General features: G+C 38.5%; 4 protein-coding genes across 4 annotated transcripts in view; all 4 read right to left on the reverse strand.

Moving 5' to 3' along the window:
* Positions 1–1,420, reverse strand: part of LOC106322928 (tonoplast dicarboxylate transporter) — a 5,587-nt gene extending 4,167 nt beyond the window's left edge. Inside the window, exon 1 of the mRNA XM_013761083.1 lies at positions 920–1,420. Within this exon, the coding sequence (XP_013616537.1) occupies positions 920–1,366 (447 nt within the window). The 5' untranslated portion in view covers positions 1,367–1,420. The remainder of the gene's footprint in view (positions 1–919) is intronic.
* A 2,905-nt stretch (positions 1,421–4,325) lies between these two features.
* Positions 4,326–6,067, reverse strand: LOC106325071 (NADH dehydrogenase [ubiquinone] 1 beta subcomplex subunit 8, mitochondrial). Its single transcript, XM_013763099.1, has 4 exons — positions 5,811–6,067; positions 5,644–5,730; positions 5,463–5,558; positions 4,326–4,638 (listed from the first exon to the last, which is right to left on the reverse strand). Exons 1-4 carry the CDS (start codon positions 5,946–5,948, stop codon positions 4,582–4,584), a joined length of 378 nt encoding a protein of 125 aa, XP_013618553.1. The 5' UTR covers positions 5,949–6,067; the 3' UTR covers positions 4,326–4,581.
* A 632-nt stretch (positions 6,068–6,699) lies between these two features.
* LOC106327448 (RING-H2 finger protein ATL79-like) lies at positions 6,700–7,473 on the reverse strand. Its single transcript, XM_013765600.1, has one exon. The coding sequence runs from the start codon at positions 7,385–7,387 to the stop codon at positions 6,866–6,868; it is 522 nt and encodes a 173-aa protein (XP_013621054.1). The 5' UTR covers positions 7,388–7,473; the 3' UTR covers positions 6,700–6,865.
* A 260-nt stretch (positions 7,474–7,733) lies between these two features.
* LOC106327449 (DAZ-associated protein 1-like) lies at positions 7,734–10,331 on the reverse strand. The gene is made up of 5 exons (XM_013765601.1): positions 10,089–10,331; positions 9,880–9,971; positions 9,574–9,794; positions 8,102–9,140; positions 7,734–7,998 (listed from the first exon to the last, which is right to left on the reverse strand). The coding sequence occupies exons 1-5, from the start codon at positions 10,181–10,183 to the stop codon at positions 7,985–7,987; spliced, it is 1,461 nt and encodes a 486-aa protein (XP_013621055.1). The 5' UTR covers positions 10,184–10,331; the 3' UTR covers positions 7,734–7,984.

A 10,331-nucleotide genomic window follows, 5' to 3' on the forward strand; every position in this document is an offset into this window, starting at 1 on the left:
AAATACATCATTTAATAAAATAAATAATTAAAAAATAAAAATTCATATCCGCGCTGGCGCGCGGATCAGTATCTAGTTTTCTGTTTTAAAATATAAGTTGTTTCACGTTTTTATGTAATTTTATTTATTTATTTGGTGAAGTGTAACCAAACAATTTATATACATTTATTTATGATTGGTCAATATATAATCTATATATTTAGTGATATTTCTTTTAAAATAGTAATTTTCTTAATCTTTGTGATTTTAGCTAAAACTATTTATATTATGAAATAGATGGGAGTATATATTAAATAGATGATTGTATATTTTAAGCTTTAATTTTTATATGTTCAGTTAATATATCAGACTTTTACTTTGTAGAACAAAAGTTATATATAATATATGTTGCATTCATCTACACTTATATGTATCACTCTTCCTTATATATACATAGACCACTACCGATTTAATGTTATTTTAAAGTTATAATTTAATAAGTTTGTATTTAGCTGAAAGCTCTTCACATAATGAATCAATGATCAAAAGTTGTAATCAACTCATATGTGGACGCACGCAAAATCATCTGTTATTTTTTATATATCCGTGGGTTCCGGGCGTAAGCCCAGACTAATCCCCACGAGGATAGAGGCCTTCCATCCGAGCACGCACGGTTATAGGTGGAAAAATGGCCAAGACGACTCGAATCTAGGGTAGGTTCATTACCACTAGACCGAGAGCCGTTGGTTAAAAATCATCTGCTTCCTTAAATTTTTCCTAGGATCAGAGTCCCCAGCAACTACATGAGTACATATTTTTCTAACGCATAAAATGGCGAATCTACCATTAAAAAACGATGCTTACAAAACCTATAAAGGACAAAAGATTCTATGAAAATATGAGAAAAAGACAAAGAAAACAAAGAGATAAAACGACTCACGTTAAGGGCGAGACGACGATGGATATTGTAGTGTTCGACGGCGAGAGCGAGGATAAAGCTGCCCAGGACAAGGGCAATGACGTCATCCATGTAAGAACTTGCCACCTCATCCGCCGCCGTGATTCCGAAGAGAGGGAATAGGAAAAGCGGCGACATGGAGGTGATAGGCATCGGAACGGCCTCCGTCAACCACCACTCGAATATCCATACAAGAACGCCGAGCATGTTCCTCGCCCTGGTCGTATCATCTCCGCCTAGCCGTGCGCATAGACACACGACGGCGCAAAGAAGAGGACCAAGAGCGATATAACAATTATTCGGCGTGAATATTGTCCGGAGATGTTGCCCCATCGTGTTTCTCTCTAATGGTTCGTCATTGTGGACGACCGGTAAGAGCGGAGATTTCATATTGTCGGAGTCTGCGACGGAGACATGATCACCGTTCATTGTGTTAACTCCGGTTTTAGAGGAAGGAAATAGAGAAATGTAAGAAATGTAAGAAGGGAAATAGCCCTTTTATAAATCAATTTATTTGATTATTATAATTATTATTTATTTAATTATTATAATGTGTTCGGCAAAAAACGAATGTAAATTTATATTATAGAATTAATTTGTGTGGTCATATATGGTGTTCGGTTTGTTTGTTTTTTCATGTAAAATTTTGTACCTGGAAAAAAATGTTTTTCTTGGAAGACAAAATCGCGTTATTAGATAATGGGTAAATATTGAGTTTCAAAAAAAAGAGAAGATAATGGGTAAATATAAATGTAACAACCCGCCCCGTGGGACCCAGGCTGACAGCGCTGCAGCGCACCGACCCCAACCCCTCCATTATGGGAACTACCTGCCCCATAATTAGGTTGTTGGTGAGATTCGAACCCCCGACCTCACCCTTTAACAGCCTTCCCACAAGACAAGCTGTCACCAATTGATCTGCAGGTCAATTGGTGACAGCTTGTCTTGTGGGAAGGCTGTTAAAGGGTGAGGTCGGGGGTTCGAATCTCACCAACAACCTAATTATGGGGCAGGTAGTTCCCATAATGGAGGGGTTGGGGTCGGTGCGCTGCAGCGCTGTGAGCCTGGGTCCCATGGGACGGGTTGTCATAATAAAGAAAGGTTATTTATTTTATTTTCAATGTGAATATGATTAATATCTTTTAGGGTTATCTAAGGGCATGATTAACCTCGATCTTTTAGTCGGGTTTTTAATTCATGATTTGACATTTTTTTGTTTTTTGTTTTTTTTTACAATTTTTGGTTAAGAGACGACTCTTATATCTCTTATTTAAGAGAGAGTTTTTAACTTTTCTTAATTTAATTTAGTTTAACTAAGAAAATTTAAAAACCGTTTTTTAAGCAAAGCTAAGAAACTGAGATTAATGATGGTCTAACAAAGTTAGTTTTTATAATTATTTCGATGTACTATATATCATGGACCCATAAATGATGGGGACAAACAAAGTTACAAGTGGCCAACTGTGATGGCTTGTAAAATCTGGAATCTGATGACCCAAAAGAACATTAGAGATTAAGATAACAAGTAAGCATGACAGTTTATTGCTATTTAATCATGAACATATAACCCAAGGTGCGTTGGGCTAGTGGTTTAGTGCTTGGAGTAGGTTCCATTGCACCCCTAGTTCGATTCCCATGGGGAGGGGTGCTTTACGCCATGTTCACGGTATCAGCGCCGGCCGGCCCCGGGCCTGGGGGGGGATTAAGGCCGAAGGCCCGAACCCATCCCTATAGGAAAACTATTAATAAATAATAATTAATTCAAAGAGTCATGGATAAACTTTGTTGTAGCTTCTTCATTTAACATTCATAGTCTCGTTTATCATAAAAAATATCCTCAATCAGGCAGTCATTTTAATAATGATAATAGATGTGAATCAAATAATGTTTTTATTTTTTTGAAGAGGTTATAAAATGATTTTTTTTTCGACAAAGATGAAAATGTTTTTTTTGTTTGGTAAAAGGTTATGAAAATGTTTACAAAGGAACAAGGAGAAAGAAAGGAATAGCCAAACAGTTGGCTAGAGTCGAGGTAGAGTATGACACGTTAAGAAGTGCAGCCTTTGGTACTCCTCCAGAGCCCAACTTCCCCGGTTCAAACCTTCTTCTTTCTTGTCCCTTGTCTCCATGTATAATTAATTATTATAAAAATACAAAATATATCTAACAGAAATATGAATGAGTATTAATAGTTAGATAGTTAGAATCGACATTTATTTGAAGGGTAATCCATCTTTTCTGTCTTTTAAATCTGTCTAAGAGATATATATGCACTCGGTCTAAACTCAAAGCACATACATGCATGTGATGGGGTTTGCCTTATCCATTAGTCCAACAAAAAGGAAGCCTTAAGAATTATTCCTGATTGCATATATGTGTATATCATGATGAGTACTTTTGTGGGTAATAAATATTTTAATATACATATCTTAATATTTTTTTAAAAATAATAATTTAGGGACCACCAAACTTTATATACATATATGTATGTATATATTAGTTATAAAAAATTTGAAGGTAAAAACGAATGTTTCTTCCGGTGTAGACCGGCTTTGACAGTGAGAGAGGGGTGTGTCGTACGAATAATAATGATTTAGTTTGTCGAGGTCCAAACAATCATGGAGAAGAAGGGCAAGAAACAAGATAACACGTAGGCAGATCAGATTAATGATTTAACGATGAAACAATTAATACTCAAATGGAATATTTGAAGGATCGAAAGAGATCATATCTCATGACTCATGTAAGCTGTCTTTGATTCCACCTCTTAACAGTCAAATATATATGAATGATCATCTTCAAACTAGGTTTAATCAGCTGAGATGTAGAATATATGTGGCCTCCAAACGTAACCCGTCTTGTTAGTTGTTATAATTAGACTTGTATTTGTTCAAGCCAAATCCAAATCATTATCCCACACTAAAAACGATTCAAATTATACTATTATAAATGTTTGAAGTCTCTTTTCGACGTATAAAGGCTGTCACACCATTCATTCACGAAATGAAGTTTTACCCGTAAGTTATTTGTTTGATTATATAGGCGCAATACAAATTGTCTTTCCTTACCGATTTGTCGTGATGCGTTTTGATAGATAAATGATCAGAGGAAACGAATACAGAGGCCTAGATAAACGAACGTAATGCGTATAAGACATGAAATCATACCAAAAGGAGGAAAGAAATACCTAATACGTAATGATTAACACCAATTTTTTCGATATCTTTCGAAAATACAAAACGGTGACGTACTAGTTCAAGTCCCTTTCAATGCTCCCCACTCACAAATGCCACATTCAGTAACTTTCTATTTCTGTCTTTTTTTTTTTTTTTTCTTTGGCCATTGTTTGGAGTCACACGAGGCTAAAGCTTAGTATGACACACGTCGCTACTGCTTTGTGTTCACTTGTGTAGACACAACCGAACAGAGTTAGATTTATTGAAAACAGATGTCTTATTTCTCTCATGAATCACCCAAATGGTCACTGTTAATAACAGAGACAGCACATATAAATGGAAAACGCAAGTCTCTTTTATTCGTTTGTCTTCACGTTCTGGGGAGGAAATTAAAACATTTTTGAAGAACAAAGCAGTGAAGAAAACACTGCTTAGTTTTGATTGAGTAGATCACTTGATAGGTCTCTTCTACGGCTCTCCTCCAAGCTCCACTCTCAGGTTATCATACGGATACACTCGTGGTGTCTGCAGCGACAACACAGTAAAAGATGATCATTAAATGGAAAAACAAGCATCATAATGACAAAAAAAAAAATACATGCCATGTCAGAGATCAACAGTAGCAGTTCATCTGATGCCTAGACAAAAGAAGAGAAAGGGCAACTTCTTAGCCCTAGTCCTAGAGTGCTGTTCAGCTTCTATAACTCAAAATCTTTCAAAACAAAACTCATCATGGTATAGCCCTTTGATACAACTTTTATGATCGTTGGCCAATGGCCACTAAGAGAACTGAACCATTGATTATAACTGCTAATACTCTAACTAGAGGCTTCAATATAATTTGACCCGCGTATGAGCTTAAGCATGTACCAGAGTTCCTAAGAACAATTGTGTGTTTCTTTCAAGTAAAATCCTAAAAACACTGTACATAATCAGTCAATAAAGAAAGGATGATGAAATCAACATGGCTAAAAGATCCATCTCTTCCAATACTTTGGCAAGAAGCAATAGCAAACAACAAGAACTGATTTGTCTATATACATAAACAAGCAAAATGCAAAAGCTGAATATCTCAGCATTCAGCAGCTGAAGAAAAGACCCATTTTGTTAGCTGAATAGTCTTTCGTGAACAAGCCTATTCCAAGTAAATATTTCATATTACACACAGCCAAGAAGGCAAAGTTGTTTGATGAATCGAATTCAGAGTAGTAAAGGGTAACATTTTATTAGCAAAATAATGACTATTTGCAGCGTGTTTTTTACTCAAATCCACACACCAGATAGAATAACACTCAAGACACCACAATGAAAGCATAAATTACATAGAAAGTTGAAAGCTTTTCACTTACAAATGGAACTTTTGAAGCTTTATCGTTCAAAACAGCGAGCATACCAAGAGCCGCAAAGAAGCTTAGACCGCCACACAACCATCCCAATGCTTCATACTGTTCATCCATATCCAATAATTAATCACTAAAAACAATTGATTTCAATCCGGAAAAACATTTTGGAAAAAAACCCTAAACCAACCTTCCCGACGGTATCAGCAATCCGATCTATGCAAGGCTCTGGAAACGCGGTCCCGTTGTCCCACATCAGCTCGTCGTTAACCGAAAGCTGAGACGCAATCAATGGAAAGAGTCTCAAAAACCGAAACGAATTTTCGAAGAATCTAATCTAAGAGAGATTTGACTGACCGGCTTATCGGGGACGATGTGTTTGCCGACGGGGAGACCCATGCCAGCGCGTTGGCGGAGGGAAGAGGCGGCGGATCGAGCAACGACGCCGTTTCCACCCATGATTCGTGAGGCCACACCGCTCAATCTTCCTGCCATTTTCGCTTTGTTTCAGGTTTCTCTTCTTCTCTCGCAGGAGATCCAATATCAATCTAGTTCGTACTGATCAAAATCACCAAACGACGTCGTTGAGGCTAACCCTTCAGCTCAGCCAGAGGTTTTGGTGTAAGTATAATCTTTTAAATTCAAAGTCAAATATAACAACCCTAAAAGTGATAGCTCTTATGGGATGCTTCTACTTACTCAATTTATTTGATTATTATTGATTGTTCGAAGTCGGGACAATGCTTTCTTAGGTCTCTGGATCTTTCTTTATAAGCAAACTATATGTTTATTTGTCTTTCTTTGATTTCATGCAGAATCTTCTTCGGAACAATAAAGTATGGTCTCTTACCATAATATTATAAGCAAATGGAGGCAATCTCACACTTTTACCCAAGATTAGTTTTTTTTCTTACCACATGAGTTGTTTCCGCAATAATATAATTTTACATGAACGCTGCTTTCTTGGTTAGCCGCTGACCTTCGCTATCATCTATGGTAAAATCAGTAAATGAGTTTGCCAATTTTATACTCTAAAATCTTTTTGTTCTTACAAGGCGGAGTTTGGTATTTTCTGATTCATCCTCAAAAGCTAAACGACAATGTTTTTGCTGTTTTGGTCTTTTAGATGTGGATTGTTAAGTAACCACTAACTAGCGACCCCTTCAGTCCTTGTGTTTTCTTTAACAGAGCTGTTATTTTGCATTTGTTTAGAGCTTAATTATAATTTGATTCATACACGTTGTAGTTATTTGTCTGATTTTTATAGTTTTACTTAATGCAGAACATCATCAGGGTAGTAATCTCAAGCAAAACCTGATATAAACTATAAGCAAAACATGATATAACTCTAAGATTTGGTAACAAGAAAGATGAGAAAGTGGGAGATAAAGTGAGGAAATCTAAGCACTGATCTAGTTTGTTGAAGGAGCTTCCGTTGATGGTGTAGAGTCTAAGGTGCTTTGTAAGAAGATAGAAGTCCGGCAGGTAGGACAGGAGGAGCGGGAAGATAGCCACTTGTGGATGCACTTGACATGGAACCCATGATGACATTTCTCCAGCACTTGGATACTCTCACCTTGTTCGAACTCCGACAAGCAGATAGCACACTCTGCTTCAGCTCCTGCAAGCTCAAGGTCTGAGGAGTAGACAAGCGTAGGAGTTGGTATGGTGAATGAACTATCAGCTTCAAGATCAGACTTGTGGTCGTTGTCGTCAGTCTCGGGAGTTGTTGGCCGGAGAAAGCAACGGATCGCAGCGCATAGAGAGAGAGCACATATGAGAGCAGAGAAGATAAGTATGAGGAGGACGGATGCGTTTGCTTGGAAGTCAGTAGAGTTGGAGTAAGGCTTCCATCTGCAACTATTGGAGTTACATTCTGAAGAGGCAGAGGACAATGGTGAAGCTGCAGCTACTTCTGCGACTAGCAAACGCATCTTAATTGCTTTGAGAGAGAGTCTCGTGGGTTTAGATAACCTTATAGACAAGTGTGGGGACAATGGTGGCTGTTCCAGTGAAGTCTTGAAGCTCTCAGAGGAGTTGAGGGATTAGGACTGTTAACACTCGCTTCTCTCTCTTTTGGTCCACTTCACATAAATGGATATTATTGTGGGATTGATCTTTGTCCTCTTGGCTTATCATCAACCACATGGTTGCCACATGTCGCCTTCACACTGCGATTGCCTACATTCTAGGCAATACATTGGTCGTGTATTTATTCACGTTTGAGTAAGTCGATCAATATCTTATATTTTGAAAAGGACAAAGAGAAAGACAAGAACATAATACACAACTTCATTGTTTCTTTGTCTCATTATATAACTCATTTTACATTTTTCTTATTCAAGATAAAAGAAAGAAAACCCCAAATTAGAAAAAGGGTGAAAAATAAAAACTATAACAACAATCAAAATAGTAAGAAAGTAAATAAACTTTTTTTTGAACAATTACTTTTTTTTTCATCTTCTAAAAAACTCTCTTCTGCAAATAGTCAAAACATCATCTGATCTCCATGGAATGAGTTTCTCACTTCTCTAAGCTGCAATTCCTGCAACAATAACATCAATTTCAAATGATTCATCAGATTTTCTCAAGAGCACAAACGTTCAAGCTCTCAGACTCAGATGAGAAAAGCCATTTATTATTCATACCTCCGTTTGGTTGCCTGTTGATGTAGCCAGCTGGTCCTCTGGACATGAAGTCAAACGCTCCCATTCTTTCCTCCGCCTTTGCAGGCAGCGAAAGCCACGCCGAGTCACTGTACAAAGAGTCTGTCTCCAAGCTGCTTGAGCCGCTGCTGTAACCACCAACATGACCCCCTCTCATTGCTTCTAATCCTAAGCCTCCTCCTCCCTCACTGCGGTAGCTATTACGTCCCCAGTTGTCTCCGATGCTGCCTAGTGAAGACATTCCATTGAAGCTGCTTCTAGATATTGGTGAGTTTGACATGTAACCTAGCCCACCACCATTACCCCATAAATGGTTCTTTGTTGCTGCATTTAGCACAGGACCGTTCCCAGCTCCTCCTGACTCAATCTGGCTACCGTACCTGCCAAGACTCGGAGCATATCCTGGGCTAAAGGGCCGCCCAAAGCCTGCACTGGAACCAGACCCAAAGTTCTGACTCTGATCTGGCTCAAAGTTCAGCTCAATTCCGTATCCATGTCCAAACGGTGAGAATCCACCACCCCTATTACCTAATCCTGGACTGCACCTAACTTCAGGTTTAACTCCATAACCGGAGATCGGACTCGGGCTGAATCCTTGGGTGTACTCGTTCATCAGCAATGCGCTGATCCTACTACTTCCAAAGTTATTTACATTCATTTGGTTCCGGATTGGGTTCAGAGCCATTTCCTTAGGAACAGCCAGTTTGACCTCCACCATCTTTCCATTGAGATCGTGGAATGTCCTCTGCAGAACTTTGTCTACAGCGTCCTCTGACTCAAAAGAGATGAACCCGAAGCCTCTCGGTCGCTGGGTTCTGTGGTCATACATCACCACAACGTCAGTGATCACCCCAAACTGAGCAAAATACTTTTTGAACTCAGCTTCTGTCACCGACGAAGCCAAACCTCCGACAAAGATCTTCTTGCTGTTTACTGGGCCAGGTGAAACCTGGAGACTAGTGTTGTTACTTTTGTTCAATACTAGGTGATCATCTCTTGGAACTGCCTTCTTCGCCTCAACCTGTGATCATGGAGAGAAAAATAAATCTTAACTCACAAGTTGATCCTTGCAGCAAGATTTAAAGCCTCACGCAGAACATTTAGCTTTCTAATTTTAGGATCACAAGAATGACAAAGAAAGCAGTTTGTTATTCATTATGTACAAGTTTCTTAAACCAACTATTATTGAACATGATAATTTGGCAAATCGTGAAGCCTTGTCATCGTTGAGAATAAATCAGACCAATGAGAGTTCAAGAGAGCAGCTGTGTTAGATTAAGCACAATGAAATGTTCAACATTAGCAGAGAGACATGGTACAAGATATAGTCTAAAACAGGAATATGAATAAAAAAGAATAGCTTTGCTTCGAGGAGCAGCAACCTTGTAATAAAAGATTGATACTCAAGCAAATGTAGTATTGGTTTACAAAAGGGGTTTGATGGAAACACTTACAAGTTTACCATCAATGACGTGTCTGAGCAACACGACTCTCTCAGCGACAATGGGGTCAGAGAAGACAAGGAAACCAAAGCCTCGAGCACGACCAGTGGCTCGATCCTTCATGATAACGGCCTCCAAAACCTCACCGAAACTCTGAAAATACTCGAAGACGATCTTCAGTGGTCTCCCAAGAGATCCCACCGATGAAGAGCTTACATGATTCCATCTCCATTCTGCAACAAAGGAGCGTATACATATAACACATCTTGATCCAACTAAAAATGCTTATGAAGAGATTCAAAAATCGAACAAACGTACCTTTTGGAAAACAGTGAAGGATGTGTCGATGAAAACGAACTACTGGGTCTTGATCGGATTGTGAGAACCGATCGACCCACGATCCTGGATTCCTGCAAACAAACAAACACACACACATGGGTCGATCAATAAAGGTGTAAGCTTTGAAGAAGAGATTAAAAACCCATAATAACAGAAGAAAGAGAGAGATAAAGAATCTGATAAGTCACCGAAGTTTAAGAAAAGGGAGAAGAGGAAGAGAAGGGAGATTGAAATCTAAGAGATTGGAGAGGATGAAGCTTTTAATAAGAGGGCGTGAGGCCATCTTTTCTCCTCTCTCTCTCTCTCTCTCTCTCTCTCTCTTTTTTGATGGTTTTCGTCCAATAATAAAAATGGATTTTACTGTTTTTATTTTGGAAATGGCCAAAAAGAAAATGGAGGATGGAGTTTGTAGTAGGAAGAAGAGAAACAGC

This window comes from Brassica oleracea, chromosome C2, assembly GCF_000695525.1.
Source record: "Brassica oleracea var. oleracea cultivar TO1000 chromosome C2, BOL, whole genome shotgun sequence".
NCBI lineage: Eukaryota > Viridiplantae > Streptophyta > Magnoliopsida > Brassicales > Brassicaceae > Brassica > Brassica oleracea.

What these genes read in the sequence shown, in the direction of transcription:
- LOC106325071 (XM_013763099.1), bottom strand. Translation starts at nt 5,948, where the DNA reads ATGGCAGGAAGATTGAGCGGTGTGGCCTCACGAATCATGGGTGGAAAC. An exon ending in ACATCGTCCCCGATAAGCCG is followed by an intron (nt 5,731 to 5,810) that starts GTCAGTCAAATC and finishes ATTGCGTCTCAG; the next exon opens with CTTTCGGTTAACGACGAGCT. An exon ending in TTGCTGATACCGTCGGGAAG is followed by an intron (nt 5,559 to 5,643) that starts GTTGGTTTAGGG and finishes ATGGATGAACAG; the next exon opens with TATGAAGCATTGGGATGGTT.
- LOC106327448 (XM_013765600.1), bottom strand. Translation starts at nt 7,387, where the DNA reads ATGCGTTTGCTAGTCGCAGAAGTAGCTGCAGCTTCACCATTGTCCTCT.
- LOC106327449 (XM_013765601.1), bottom strand. Translation starts at nt 10,183, where the DNA reads ATGGCCTCACGCCCTCTTATTAAAAGCTTCATCCTCTCCAATCTCTTA. An exon ending in CCTTCACTGTTTTCCAAAAG is followed by an intron (nt 9,795 to 9,879) that starts GTACGTTTGTTC and finishes CCTTTGTTGCAG; the next exon opens with AATGGAGATGGAATCATGTA. An exon ending in ACGTCATTGATGGTAAACTT is followed by an intron (nt 9,141 to 9,573) that starts GTAAGTGTTTCC and finishes CCATGATCACAG; the next exon opens with GTTGAGGCGAAGAAGGCAGT.